Source organism: Sarcophilus harrisii, chromosome 2 (genome assembly GCF_902635505.1).
Source record: "Sarcophilus harrisii chromosome 2, mSarHar1.11, whole genome shotgun sequence".
Lineage (NCBI taxonomy): Eukaryota > Metazoa > Chordata > Mammalia > Dasyuromorphia > Dasyuridae > Sarcophilus > Sarcophilus harrisii.
Genome location: NC_045427.1, coordinates 447314137 through 447330435, shown reverse-complemented (window position 1 = coordinate 447330435; position 16299 = coordinate 447314137). Strand labels below are relative to the sequence as shown.

At 35.1% G+C, this 16299-nt stretch overlaps 1 protein-coding gene across 1 annotated transcript in view; it reads left to right on the top strand.

The window, feature by feature from the left end:
• The window catches only part of DENND1A (DENN domain containing 1A), a 645990-nt gene that overhangs the window by 328728 nt on the left and 300963 nt on the right, over positions 1-16299 (top strand). Inside the window, 1 exon segment of the mRNA XM_031954278.1 lies at positions 6126-6226. Coding sequence (XP_031810138.1) covers positions 6126-6226 — 101 coding nt within the window.

The window sequence follows — 16299 nt, the reverse complement described above, 5'->3', positions numbered from 1 at the left end:
ACTTAAGGTAGTGAATGTGGATGTGAGAAATGTCAAAACAGTAATGATAAGGCAACCCATTGGATGTAGGAAGTCAGATGATGGGAATAATTTAGGACTGAGGTTTGGTTAGGAATGAGATCATGAGATTAGATAAAGGACCAAGGTAGAGAAATTCCAGAATAGGACACTGTGGAGTTGAATTGATTAACTGTAAGGTTGAGATTGGTAATGGATGAGATAATAGAAGAATGAAAAATTTTGATCATGGTAATGGAATTCAAGATCTAAGATTTTACTCTTGTGTGTGACCTAGATATAGAGTAGAGAAGGAGGTCATGAGATTTGAAGAGGTGAAAGAACTCAGGGTGTTTGAAAGACTCTGCATTTGGTAATGTGAACAGTTTTCTACCTGAAATCTTAATTCTTTTTACAACAATACAACAATAGTCATAGGACTTCCACTTGAAAACCACCAGGGTACACCTTCCTGTGGCTTCTAATTTGGGAAAGTATTATTAGAACTTTTTTTCTTTATGATGTTAATAACTCAAATTCCTAGCACATTAAAGTTTACAAAAGAATTTTCTTCCTTACAATCCTGATAATGTAGATGTTTTTATCTTCATTTCATAGATTAAGAAACTGAGGCTTAGAGAGTTTAAATCCAGGGTCATATAGCTAAATTTCAATCAGGATTCAACTCCACATCTCTTGATTCACTAAGCCACTCTTTGATTTCAGGGAGCTATAATCTGTCTTTGGATAACACCTACCTGTTGGCCATAGTTCTCCATAGTAGAAGACTGATCCTTCTCTGACAAGAATCTAGATATTGGTTGCCTCTTGCTAATTTAATATCATCATTTCCCTTCTCATTGTCTCAGTTTTCTTATTTGGAAAAATGGAACAAATGACATGGACCACTTCTTTCTTCTCTAAGAGAGTAGAAAACCCTTTGTAAATTGTAAAACATTTCTGCAAAATTGTGGGAATACTTTTTTAAAAGAAGTTCTGACTGTCAGGTATACCTGATTTGCAGCATGGTAACTGTGAAGCATCAGGGAAGAACATACCAAAAGGCCTGGTCTTGACAAGCAGCTTTCAAAACTGAGAAACAGCAGCAGAAAATATAGCTGAAAGCTGTCCTTGTTTAACTAACCTTTGGGATGCCTTTAGCTGGGGCTTGGCTTGGCTGTCATACTTTACGTAAATGTCCTTCTGACAGCAAAATGCTAGTTAACAGCTTCCAAAAGAATCAAAGTTCTCTTGAGACCAGACTACTCAGAAACTAGAGAAATATAAGAAAACAAACAGTTTGGCATTTGTCCTTCCCTGTCCAGCTCTCCAAAGTAGCTACAGTTGATTTTGATCTAGAGTTTTTATTTTCTTTTGTCACAAAGAAATTGTGGTCACTGTCATATTAACTGACATTCTAGAAGTGTGACATTTTAGAAAACAAAAGACTGTTTATTTAATATAATCCATTCATCAGATACTAATTTAAAATTTTTTAAATTCTAGTTAATGCTTGAATGCATTTCTCCTACCAGATTGTGACTTCCATTAGGTTAAGAGTTATATTCATCTTATTTAATATTAACACATTACCTTAATAACAATAACTTCAGTAGTTTAAAACTTCATGACCTCATCAGCGTGGATATACCTTCTACCAAGGTTAACTCTAGGCCCTTCCAAACCTTAGAAAGCAACATCATGTATTATTGTGGCTGAAACAATTCATCACTTCATTGCTGTTTTCTTGGGGATACTAATCTCAGCCCTTAGCCAGACTGTATCTTGGACAACAGATACACAAAACCTGTCTGTCTCTAGGATTATACTCAAAGATTTTTCAGCTTGGTAATATTTACCAGGGCAAAACAGAATATTAATGACCTGTAAGCCTATAACACTCTCTTCACTACTACCCTTTGAAGCAGGGTCTGTTATTACCTAACTTTACAAATGATGGAGCTTAGTAAACTTGAATGATCTACCTACTATCTCGTTCAGTTAGTTAATATTTATTAAGTACCTAAAGCAATAAAAGGATTCAAAGGAAGGCAAAAATATGGTGTCTACTGTTGAGGAACTGACATTGTAATGAGAGAAATAACAGAGAGATAACTGCATACCCAGAAGATGCAGTGTAAATGGAAGGGTATCTTGGAGGGAAGGGTACTAGCAAGGGCAGGGCAAATAGAGAGGGAGAAACTGGAAAAACAGGAAGTAGGATTTGAGCTGAGTGCCTAAGGAAGCCAGGAGAGCATGAGCTGGAGGGTCGGGGGCATACAGCGCAGCCAGGGCAAGTCTACAGAACTGGGAGATATGACAGTATGGGGGAGGAGGAACAAGATGCCAGTATAGAGCAGTGGCATCAACCTCAGATAAAAATAGGTTTCTGTGGGCCACGTATGCTTAGAAGACCCCAAGTTAATATTATCTATGTTGTATTTTATTTTGTTTTTTTTTTTGTCAAGCATTTCCTAACTCCATTTTAATATGGTTTAGTCTCAGAAGTTTTGTGGGAGCATGCTCAAGCTTGAGACCTCTGGTTCAGAGTGGAATAAGTGAAGTGTAGCAAGTCTGGAAAGGGAGGAAGTGACAGGGATGTGAAGGACTTTACCTTGTTACTCATAGGGCAGATGAGTTAGCCCAGCCCAAGCAGCAAAGAGCCCTCCAGGAGAGCCAGGCGGCGGCATGTGGCAGGTGAATCAATCCACCTTAACGACTACCTCCCCTCAGATCCTATTGGAAATAATCCAAGACACTGAGCTCTAGGAACAGCACCAACTCCTTTTGCTGATAAACCACTGGTCCTGTTTGTCACCAAGACTCGTATCCATCGTCTAAGGAAATAAACTTTGTGCAAATATAATCTGGTGACTGCTTCTTCAGGTGTGATAGCCCTTGCCATAGCTATTGAAGATCAAGATAAGACAGTCCTCATTACTGTGGTAATTTGCATTGTCAAATGCTTCAACATCAGAAATGGATATGGTTTTATCAGTGGAAATAACACTTAAAAGGTACATTGATATCTGTTTTGGTGCTATCCCTTAGAAATGCCATGGGGCTGTTCCTATATTCAGTTTGCAACTGAAACCGTGCATGCACACTCACACACACACACACACACACACACTCTCAAACACACAGTCTCCCCAATTAAATATGAGAGCAGGGACTATCTTACTATCTTGCTTTTTTTCATTCCCAACACTTAAATAGTACTTTGCACATAGTAAGTTATTATCAAATACTTTTTCATTCATTCAAACAGCAATTTATATTTGATTCTAGAAGGAAGAGGATGCTACTGGAATTCATTAAGTAAGAGAGGCCAGTGACAAAAGCAGAATTATATTTTAGAAAAATCCTTTTGGTGAATGAGTGAAAGATGGATTAAATTAGGGGAAAGATCATTTAGAAAGTTATTGCAGTAGTCCAGGAGTGAGATGGTGAGGATCAGTTCAAGTGAGACCTCATTGACTCCAAGTTCAGTAATCTTGTCTCACTATTTCTCACTGACTAGGGTTTGTGAATTCCAGAGTACCTTCTTTGCAACAGTCTCGTGAAATATTATGTTCTTCATTTTGCAAATGAAGAAACATAGGTTTGGAGATAGATAGTGACTGGTGCAAATTTGCCCAGTCAGCAAGCAGCAGTCAGGATTCAAGTACTAAGTCTTCTGCTTTCAAATCCAGTAATTTTTCCTAATTTCTTTAATCCATTTTTGCTATCTCCCTCTCTCTCATCTAAACTCCAGGAATCAGGTCAGTATTCTGCACACATTTGGGTCTTAATGATTTGTTGATGTTTAATTGTTGATTAAGATGAATTCACAGGCTTCCTATTTGTTTTGGCTCTTTATAGCGACATCATCATTTCTTGTAAAACATTTTTTTTTAATTTCTAGGAATTATATTTAAGATTACCTATCAATATCACTATTCTTATCCCACCGCTGACACCCACTATCCTCATGCTCCTATTACTGCCAACTCGATATACATACCTTATTTCTTTAATTTGTTAAAGACTTTTTCCATATCTGTTGAGAATTATGTGGTTTGGCATGTTTTTGTTTTAAATCTGATGGATTACATTGGTTATATTTTTAATATTTTACCATCCTTCTGTGGTAGAATGCTATTTTAAAAATTATGTTAGTTAATATTAATTGATTAAATAAGTGATTTGGGGGAGGAGGAGAATACATGGCTATGGTCTTTTATCATAATTTTATTTTTAAAATTTTATTAGTCTGAAGTTTTCTTTCTTTGCTTTTCCTTCCCTAATTTTTAAAGAGAAATCTTATAAAGTTCCATAGTTTCTAAAGAGAGCTCGATACAGTGCTTTTTTCCCTTGACTTTTAAGAAAATTTTATGGTGTGCAATTTTTTTAAAGTTAATAATTCTTCTATAAATCCATCAGGATCAGTGGGTTTCTCTACTATCACCATTAGTTGTTCGTTTAAAGCTAGTTCAGTTTCCATTACTGATATTAGATTACTTAAATTTTCATTTTGGTGTTCTGATAGCTTAGGTATTTTGTATTTTTGAAAGACTTAGTCTCTTTAAGGAGATTTAGAATCAGGAGAATTGATTTATATTCCAGATTCACCTATTGCTTATGCAGTGACTTGAAGCACAGAGTCTTCAGAGTATATTAATAACAGCAATAATAATAACATTTATGTAGGGCTAACTATGTGCAAGGTAGTTTGCTAAGTATTTTTTTGCAATTATCTAGTTTCAAATCTTATTTAATATATTCATCCATGTAATGGGAATCATCATGCTCTTATTACCCATCTCAGAATCACAGAATCTTAAAATTTGAGAGTTGAAAGGGACTTCATCTAGCAGTTAGTTTAACATATGTCCCCAAAATAGACTTCACTAAACATACCTGACAAATGGCCATCCAGATCTGTTGTGAAGGAAACTTTTCTAAGCAATAAAGTGCTATAAAAATGCTTGCTATTGATATTTTATTTGATGAGAAATTCTGCTAATTACTTCTTTATTACATATGATTTATTTTCATTTTGGTCAAGTAATCTAATGTGTGTGTATAACATATGTATGTACTTTTAGTTCTGCTTTATTCTTTTAGCAATCTGGATGTGTTGTTCTTTTTTTTTTTTTATTTAGCTGAGGCAATTGGGGTTAAATGACTTGCCCCCAGTGTCTGAGGTCAAATTTGAACTCAGGTCCTTCTCACTTAAGGGCTGGTGCTCTATCCACTGCACTACCCATGCAAGTGTTGTTTTTAGTAAACATATCTTTATTTCTTTGCTGAAACACAAATGATGATTGTAAAACTATTTCACAAATACTTTTTGAAGTATTTTCTTTATAATATAGTATAGTATGTAGAAGTATAATTCTTTATAAAATTCTACAGAAATGTGATCTATTTTATTGAATTGCTCCATTAAAACCTTCTAATGTTTCATCAAGTTATGGAGGAAACCCTAGGTTCTCACAAAGGCTGTTCAGAGCACCGTAGGCCCTGGCAGGCCCTGTGAAACTAAGAAGATTCTAAATAATAGGCTAATGATGAACTGCAAGTTATTTTACCCAAAGGCTAACAGAATTAGCTGAGTTGAAGAAGCTCATTGCTGAAGAGTTGGCCGCCAGGTGTGGGGGTCTTATGAAACTATCCACTAAGACATGAAGGAAGTCGAATCTATAGCAATGGAAGAAGTACCCTCATTAATGGAATCATAGATCTTTTGAAGTGTTATTATTATCTATCTATCATTTTAGCACAATATGAACAATGATATAAAATTAATAGCTTTATTAGTAGTAGAATCACTACTCTCCTATAGTATCTAGTTCTCAGTATTGCTCTAAGGATCAAATAAAGTAGTTTATAAGGAGGGTTTTGCAAAGTTTAAAGCACAATACTAAAACAGCTATTATTGTTGCTAAGAATATTATAAACAGTAAAACAAGTTTTTTTTTTTTAAAAATTGCATGTTACAGTTATAAAACAGTTTGTCCCCAGTGATTCGTTCAAGATAATTCTGTGAAGATTTTTAAACTTTTTTTCCTATTTGAATTTTGTATCATTCAGTCTGTGATCTCCTTTTGATCTCATGATGTATATATATGTTTTTTTTACAGTTAACTGCCTGTATCCATGGGTCTGCCGCTATGCTCTACCCGATGTTCTGGCAACATGTTTACATCCCAGTTTTGCCCCCACATCTGTTAGACTACTGCTGGTAAGGTGGCATGTGCTCCCCATCACCATCTGAGGTTTTACTTGTTTTTGATCATGGATGGAACTAACTAGAGTTTGTCCTCCACTGGCATTTGAGAGTTGGAATTGAAAGTCTTCAAGCATTCCATGCCCCTATGAGGCTGTGGCCCAAGAATAATCAGTGTACAGAAGTTCTTCACAAAACATCTGGTCTCCGAAGAAAATCTTTTTTTTTTCTTTCTCAATGCTGCATGTAGGGTTTTAAGATCTGTGAAAAGGGTACCCAAATTGAAGAAATCACAGCTCTTTTCAAATGTTGGAGTAAATTTTTGTGGCTATTTTTCAGTTTACACATAGATTACACAAATTTTCCAGTTTTTATTTTAGGAGTGCAGTCTCTACCTAAAGGAGTGGTATAATAAAACCAATGTGGTGTCTCATACGTGGTAGGGTTAGACAGTATGATGGCAGATATATTTGGGTTTTATAAATCAAGGAACTGCTTCCAACTTGTTTCTCTGAATTTACACTTGTGCATTAATTAAATTAACATAAATTGTCACTTTTTAAAAATGTAGATCCATTTTTTTAGTTCATTGGGTATTCATGTTTGCACTCTTTCTGTCTATGAGATTAAGAAGCAGTGTGTTTCTCCTTTTATTTATTGGAAGAGAGTGATCTGGAGTATCCATCTAATTTTTGTATTACAAATATTTTCTTTTTGATTAAGCAAGGCCAAATGTTTTTCAGGTAAAACTCAATTTAAAGATAGTTATTTTTCACAATATTTAGGCAGCAGAGTCTATGAAACAAAGCCCTATTAAATAGCTAAAAAGAATAGTTTTTAAAGCCTTTAATTATTTGGAAGGCCATAATTGCACTTTGACTAATATAGATTGAACTCCCCATTCAATAGATATTCATCTTACAAACATGAATTAACTACCTTCTGTGTGCAAAGCTCTGAATTTGGCACTGGGATACAAAAAGTCTTGCCATAAAGTAGCAAAGGAAGAACAAGAACATGAATAATTTTGACATCAAGTAGACTGGGATTAAATACTTGATAGCTAAATTGGATCTTGAAAGAACAGATGGGCTCCTCTAGACAAAGCTGCAGGGAAGGATTTGTTCTAAGCAGGGGAGTCACCATGAACAAATGCATGGATATAGAAGAAGGCAGGAGAAGAATGGGATCCATGAGCAGTTCATTTTGGCTGGAAAGTAGAAAACTTAACGAAGCAAAATTATGTGAGACTGGACCGGTAGTTTGGAGCCAGATTGCAGAAGATCCTGAATACCAGACCCAGGAATTTCTACTTTATTCAGTAAGCAGTTTTAAGTAGAGTGAAATAGTTCCAGCAGTGCATTAAAATGTTCAGACAGTTATATAGAGAATAGATTGTAGAGTCAATTAGTGCTCATAAATATAGGGAATAAAGCTCCCTTTCACTGGCAGAGAACCAGTTGTTGGTGATATTTTAAAGTGAATTCATGCATTGTCAAGATCTCTTTCTTTTTTTTTTTCAATCAGCAAGTATTTATTAACTACCTCCATGCCAGATATTATACTAGGTGACAAAAAGAAATAGGCCCTGTTCTCAAGGAGCTAATATTGTATCAGAGGAAATAATATTACATATAATACAGAGTTGTACAGAATTAGAGAAAGAAAATTCAAAGGGTGGTTCATTCTTCTATCTCTTCTTCAGAGTTGTTCAGGCCTTATTGATGGGAACTTCAAAACAGCTTGTGAACTCTAAATCAGCTTATTCTCAGAATTGCTAAAAACAAGTCCATCTTGTTCCTATTATCTTTTTTTAGTGAAGTTTTAAACTATTTAAAACTTAAACAAAGACATGCATTATTATTTATGATACATACATATTATTTACAACAGATCACAGTCATCTTTAGCCATCACCACAAAGGTTGGCCTCAATTGTAGAAGCACAACCCTCTTTTTAATTCTCTCAGGATACCAATTAAAGTCTTTTCTCAAGAATTATCTTTATATTTCACCATAAGATAAAGATTAAACCCAATTTGTCAAGAAACAAATACTTTTAATCCTTTTTTCTCTGTCCTCTTCTCAGTCATCATAATCATTCCTTTAGAAGAACAGTTAAGAATCCCAGTCACTTTAGGGTATATCAGTGTTTGTCAATACAAATTATATTGCTTAGGTAAAATACTCTAAATTTTTATGAAAGAAATTCTTTAAAGGAGGCTAAAGAACTATGGGATAAGAAAGAAAGATATATACCACGGGTGAGAGAAGAAGGACCCTAGGAGAAATTAAAAAAAAAAACAAAAAAACCCCATAAAATATTAGAAAACAAGAACCTCAGATATCAAGAGTTTAATATACTGCTGCTTGGAAAATTATGGACTAGATAACCAATTCAGATGAATGTATGTGGAAGATAGTAATTCATTCACCATTTTTATGAAGGAACCTTTTGGACATTTGGCCAGTTGTATTTTGAGGTATTCAAATAATAGATTATATTTGTATACTACTTTAAAGTTTAAATAGCATTTTTACAGATCGTTAACTGCTCCTTATGACAACTATGGAAGGTACTTTTGTCAGGTATTATTATCCTAATGTGATCTATGTTGCATGTAACAAAACTGAGGCTTAGACACAATTGAAGGCTTTCAGCTAATAGACCTTTCAAATGTCATATTTTATGCTTTGAGAATTGGTTTTGGTTTTCTCTTTTAAAAGGATATTTTTCATATCATTTGTTTTTACATCAAATTCGTTCCCAAATTTTCCCACTTGCTAATCCAAAGAACCATTCCTTGTAATAAAGAATAAATAAAGAAACAGGAGAGGAAGGTAAAAAATACAGTTCAGCAAAATCATTACATCATCTGAATCTCATAGAATAATCAGTGTTCTACACTCTTTGTCCTCCACTTTTACAAAGAAGAGAGAAGTACATTTTCTCATTTCTTCTCCTGGTCCAAGTTTGATAATTAAATTATACAGCATTTAGTTTTTTGTGTTTTGTTTTTGTTCTTTATATTGTTGAGATTATACATATTTTGTTTTCTCATTCTGTTTGCTTTTAAAATTCTTCACACTCTGGCACCTTCCTACTTTTTCAATTATCTTTCACTTTATGCATACTGCCACATCAGGACTATTGTAATAGCCTCCTTTTAGGTCTCCCTTCTCAGGTCTCTCTCCATTCCAATCCAATCCTTCATTTAGCTCTCAAAATGATTGTCTAGAGGAGCAATATAACATCCTCTGTTTGGCATTTAGGTTCTTTATAACTTCGCCCTTCTACCTTGCCGATCTTCTTAATCTTACAACCCAATGTGTATTCTTTGATTCAGTGATACTGGCTTCCAAGCTGTTCCATGAATAAGATCTTCCATCTTTGGACTATGCTTCTTTTCTCTGGTGATCTCTCATACCTGGTATGACCCTCCCCAATCCCTACCTCCTGGCTTCTTTTAAAGCCCAACTAAAATCTCATGTTCTACAAGAAGACTTTGCCAACTCCACTTAATTCTAGTGGAGTTGTTTTCTAGCTGGATTGTACATGGTTGTTTTCTTATTATCCCTCATTACCTTGTGAAGTCTTTGAAGATAGGGACACTCTTACCTCTTTTTTGTATCTGCAGCATTTAGCATAGTGCCTAGCACATAGCAGGCCATTAATAAAAATTTATGGACTAACTAGCTTTACTTCGCCCTATGTAGACTATGATCCCTGCAGGTATGCTGGCCTTCTTGCTCATGATATTTCACCCCCAACTCCATAACATTTTGCTCCTGTCTACCATTGCTAGAATGCTCTCCATATTCACCTCTCCCTCTTGACTTCCCTGATTTTCTTTCAAAATTCTGCTCAAACCCCACTTTGAGCCTTTTCTATTCTCCCAAACAGGTGATAGAATGTCTGGCACATAGAAACTGCTTAATCAATGCTTACTGAGTGATTTGATGAACTTCACTGTACATTATTTGTAGAATTCTTCCCTTATATGATTTTTCATGTGTATCTTCTCCTAAAGCACAGTAATATTTCATTAACCCCATACCACAATTTGCTTACCATTCCCCAGTTAATAGGCATCAACTTAGCTTAAGATCTATTTATTTCATAGGGCTAGACTAGATGACTATTGTTATATTTGTGATACTTTGTCTTTGGGAATGAATTTTTTGACATTTGACTAAGAAGTTGGTATAAATCTATGGGAAATCTTTCTCCACTTAGAAATCTGATGAGATAAGAATGCTGAAATTAAAAACTATGGAGAGAAACAGATATTCTAAATATGGGTTTAATATGATTATCTTCTACTAATCACTGTTGACATCTACAAAAGCCATGAAATTTAATCTAGAGTAAGTTTCTCATATTGTCTATGGTGGTTTTTTAACTACATTTTTTTTTCGTGAAGCCTTTGTAGAGCTGTAAAGTTAGGAGCTTTTGGGGATAACTCACATTTTAAAGTGAAGTGCCAGGAGCCTGAAACATGTAAATGCGAAGAGAAGCCTGGTTCCTCTGCAGATGATTTAAATGTTAACTATATCCCCATGTAGGGGATATAAGGACGGGAATCTGAAAACTATTATCTCCTGTAGAAATGAACCTTCAATTTACTCACAGCACAGGAAGGGCAGATGCTACTCATTTTCACTGTCAGCAGGTGCCCTTTCTATGCATAATAGACTTCGAATGTGTAATTAACACATGAAGGAGGCCACCACCAGTCACTCTCTCAGGTACATGCTGGTAGTGGTTTTCAGAACAACCATGAGGGCCACAAGAGGTTCTTATATTGCTTAGAAGATTAGCTTGCCATTGCCTTCCTGGAAAAGATCTGTTAAAAGGGGCTAAATCCAGATCCCACTGTGGGCAGGCATAAGTGTAGACTAAGCTAACATCCGCTCGGATCACAGACTTAGGAAGGAAGGAAGGAAAGGGTTGAGGGAGGGGAATTAAAACTGGAAGGGATCTTAGAAATCATTAGTCTAACACCTTCAGCTTGTAGTAGGGGAAAAGTAAGTTTTAATGAGAAAGAGGGAGTGTTGTCTGAGTGATGTTACAGAGAAAGCTAGTAATGGAGCTTAGATAAGAGCCCAGGCTTTCTGATTCCAAATTTAGAGCCTCCTATCAGTGGGCTGATTTTGACCTTCCCTGGGCAAAGAACACAACTAAGGTGAATAGATGCCCCACTATGGTGTTTATATTTTTATGTGATTTGTTAGTTTCATATTTTGTTTTTAACTAAAAAATTGTAACTGTATTGATCTTCAAGTCAAAGGATTGAATTCTAAGATAAGTTTTTTATTCTGTCTTCATGGTCCTGGAAAAATCCCTCTTGAGCTTCAGTTTTTTCCTCTGTAAAATGGGGATAAAATCCTTGCACTACTTACCTAACAGTACTGATAGGAGGTTAAAAGCTATAGGATCATTGAGTTGTCCTCAAAATCAATTCCTGGCAAGACTCCCATTGCACATTAACAAACAACAACAGATTAGCTGAGGGAGCTTTAATTAGCCTAGTAATAGCAGATTGTGATTGTTGTAGTAAATCAATTTAGGCCAAATGGCTTTTCCCTAAATGCTTCTTAAATTAATCTTTGAATTCTTCCCTGATTTGTGAATATGGAGAGGACATTATGGTCACTTGGAGATTTATAATTACCTCCACAAAAACAGACACACAGCCTTCTCCTCCTTAAAATGGACATTTACTAGTCATCTAACTATGGGTAAGTCCCTTAAGCTCGTAGAAAAGATCTTTTAGAATTCAGATAATGGTCAGAAGGCATACATTAAGGACCTACTGTGTGCTAGGCACTGAACCAGGCATCTAGGATACAAAGAAAAGGAAAAGAAACAACAGCTCTTCCTCTCAAGAAGCTTATAGTCTTCTTATACAGATGGGTATGATGAAATAATTTTGCAGTTTCCAAGAACTAGAAAAATATAAGTTTATTTTAAAATTACTATATGAATTGGAGAATCTAACAGTAAGCTTCATGAAGGTGGGAAATATATTTTACTTTTTATTTCCCTAGCACTCTAGCAAATAGGTGCTTGATAAGTGTTAATTATATTTACTTGAATTTAATTAGATTTTGAGTGTGCAGTGCTTTATACTTTCCCTTCTACTTATCCTTCAAAATCTAGTTCAAATGATACTTCTAAGCAGCTTTTCTTTATCTTTCTTTTCCCTTCTCTCCGGTGAGACATGATTTCTGTCTCATCAGAACTTCAGTTTCCTTTTATAAAAATCTCATGTTTTTATTCACGATGTATTTATCTATGTCTCTCTCTATTGGATTATACTCCTTTGAGTTTTTTGGTGAGTGTTTTTTTTTTCTTTTTTCCTTTTTTTCCCCCTATTTTTGTGTCTCCACCATACATAACATTATAGCCTAATTTTGTTGTTGTTTTTCAGCCCTGTCCAGCTCTTCATGATTCATTTGTGATCTTGGCAAAGATACTGGAGTGTTTGTTTGTTTGTTTGTTTGTTTTAATTTCCTTCACCAGCTCCTTTTACATATGAAGAAAATGAGGCAAACAGGGTTAAATTGCCCAGGGATTACAGATTACAATTTAACTAACTATCTGAGGCCAGGATAAAACTCAAGTTTTCCTGACTCCAGTCACTACCATAATAATAGTATAATCAACCTTTAATAATTGTTTGCTAAGTGAAGATATAATAGCAATAATACTCATTTCTAAGGTAGTCTTATATTTTTAAAGTGTTTTTCTTATGAAACCCATTGAGGATGAGTATGAATAATTCCATTTGAAAGTTAAAAATAATTGATAGCCAGTCACATAGTAAGCAGCAGAATTTGAACCCACATCTTCCAGGTCCAGTCTCTTAGAACCTATGTAAAAGATTACAAGTATCTTTTGGGGGGGGAGGGATATATTTTTTTCCTTTTTTTTTTTTTTTTTTTTTTAATTAAAGCTTTTTATTTACAAAATACAGGATTTTTCAACATTGATCCTTGCAAAACCTTGTGTTCCAAAATTTCCCCTACTTCCTCTCCTAGATAGCAGGTAATCCAGTACATGTAAAATATGCATAAATATATGTTAAATCCAATATATGTATACATGCGTATACAGTTATCTTGCTGTACAAGAAAAAATTGAATCAAGAAAGAAAAAAAAAAACTGAGAAGAAAAAAATGCAAGCAAATAGCAACAGGAAGAGTAAAAATGCTATGTTGTGATCCACACTCAGTTCTCATAGTTCTCCCTCTGGGTATAGATGCCTCTCTTTATCACAAGATTATTGGAACTATTCTGAATCATCTCATTGTTGGAAAGAACTATGTCCATCAGAATTGATCATCTTATGCTATAGGTATCTTTTTAAAGTTGAAGGGATTTGGGTAGTCATTTAGCTTGAAGGTATAAAGATTTTTACTCAACCTCTATTTGATTCTTAGATTTAATAGGATTTCAATCACTTAAAGAGACTTCAAAAATCATTTACTCCAACCCATTCCTCTTCCTAGTTTTACATATGAGAAAACTGAGTCCTTAAGGAATTAAATGATTTGACTAAGGTCACACAGGTAATAAAAGGCAGAACTAATGTTAAAACCCTCATCTTCTAAGTCTATTTGACTTATATAGTGATCTTTTTACTGTACCATGCAAAATCAACCTGGTCACAAGTTCAGGGAAAGGTAGTTTTTCTGTTCTAGGTCCTTTTGACTTTTTATTTAAAACATTTTTTTTTTTCAATTTAACTTACATTATTGTGTGGTTGTTTTCATTTGCAGCTGTGGCATAAGAATGAAAAGACAAGAAACAAAAGCAGATGGCAGAGAAAACGAAAGGAGGGATGCATTTCCAGTCCTTATGAATATTTAAAAACATGTGCTGCTGGGCTCCATCCTAGTATAGAGCTATGCTCTCTCTCTCTTTCTGACTTTGAAAACATGAAACTGATAATGTTCCCTACCTTAGCTGTTTCTTCCCCTCTTCCATAGAGAATAGCACTGAAGGCTGGGCGTGGCTAGGACTAACAGGCTAAATCTACAGTGTTGATTAGTTTTCTTTTACAGAAGATGAAATTAGGAAAGTCAGTGAGAGCTTGTAAAACAATTCCATATAGAGAACCCTTAGAAAGGGTTTAATTATCTTATTACTAATTAAAGACACCATCAACTATATTAGGGAATTACTTGACCAGCAGGCATTTATTAAGCATCCACTGTATACCAAGTATTATCTAGGAAAGGGGATACATAGATCAAAAAACACTCAATCCCTGTTCTCAAAGAGCTTAAATTCTATTGGGGAAAATAATATCCACACATTGATATATATATAAAATAACTATAAGATAATGAAAAGGGCATTAGGCATTGAAGAGGCAGGAAAGGCATTGTATAGAAGGTGGTGTTTGGGCTGCGTTTTGAAGGAGGAGAGGGATTCTTTTTTTTTTAATTTTTTATTATAGCTTTTTATTTACAAAATATATGCATGGGTAATTTTTCAGCATTGACCCTTGCAAAATCTTTTATCCCAATTTTTCCCCTCCTTCCTCCACCCCCTCCCCCAGATGGCAGGTAAACCAATACATGTTAAATATGTTAAAGTATATGTTAAATACAATATATGTATACATATCCATACAGTTGGATCCTTCTTGTTGCACAAGAAGGATCAGACTTTGAAATAATGTACACTTAACCTGAGAAGGAAATCAAAAATGCAGGTGGACCAAAATAGAGGGATTGGAAATGCTATGTAGTGGTTCACACTCATTTCCTAGAGTTCCTTCGCTGGGTGTAGCTGGTTCTATTTATAATTGAACAAATGGAACTGATTTGGTTCATCTCATTGTTAAAGAGAGCCACGTCCATCAGAATTGATCATCATATGGTATTGAAGTATATAATGACCTCCTGGTTCTGCTTATTTCACTCAGCATCAGTTCATGTAAGTCAAGGAGAGGGATTCTTAGAGATAGAAATAAAGGAAGAGTGTATTTCAGGCATGGGAAACACAAGAAAAGAGAACTGGAGCCTTGGGATATTCCCATAGTTGGGGAAAAACCAGGAAAGGAATGTGTCTTTTAAGTCCCGTCCCCCCAAAAAAAAAAAAAAAAAGGCCATCTTCTGGAGGCAAGAGAAGTCAGTTTCAAATACACCAGACAAGTAAAGAATGATGATAACTGATAAAAGATTAATAGATTTGGTGATTAATAACTTGGTAACTTTGGAGAGAACAACTTCAAAGTAATGAGGTTGGACATAATACAGACTGTAAAAGGTAAAAGAGTGAGAAGAAAAAAATGGAGGTGATGAGTATATTCAACTTTTTTTAGTAGTTTGTAGAAGCATGGAGAAATATTGACTTCCAGACCCTGAAAAAAAAGAAAGATCTACTGAAGAATGGGGGGGAGGGATGTTGAGCATGTCTGAAAGCAGAAGGGAAGATCATATATAGTACATAGGGAAAGATTGAAGGTTAGAGAAGAAGCAAAGATGTTTAGGAGCAATATGCTGGAGAACAAGAGAAGAGGTGGAATCCATGACACACATAAAAAGGTTGGTCTTGAGACACTAGAACTACTTCATCAACAGAAGCTAGAGAAAAGGAGCTGACAACGCCAAGGGATTTTGAGGTTAAAAGAATGAGAAAAAAGTGAGCTCAGAGAACAGCCTCAGTGTTCTAAGTAGAGTGTGTTTGTGGGAGGTAAGAGAGCTTTGAGAACAGGAAGTTTGGGATTGCTTCTTTGAGTAGTGGGATAAGAATCAGAAATGGAATCGTAAAACAGATTCTCAGATTTAGAAAAAACCTTGGAGATTCAGAGTCATAGAATTATACTTTAAAAGAACCCCTATCTAAAGTATGATTGCTCTTTGCTCATGATGATCATTCAGCTTCTGCTTACATACTTTTAAAGACAGGAACCTCTCTGATATCCTATGAAATTCTTCCAAGTCAAAACTGGCTTCTGTGCAGTTTCATTTCACTGCTTCTTGCTATGCCTTCTGAGACCAATCAAAATAAGTCCAATTATTCTTTCTCATGATAGCTCTTCAGGTGACCAAAAATAGTTATTATGATCCCT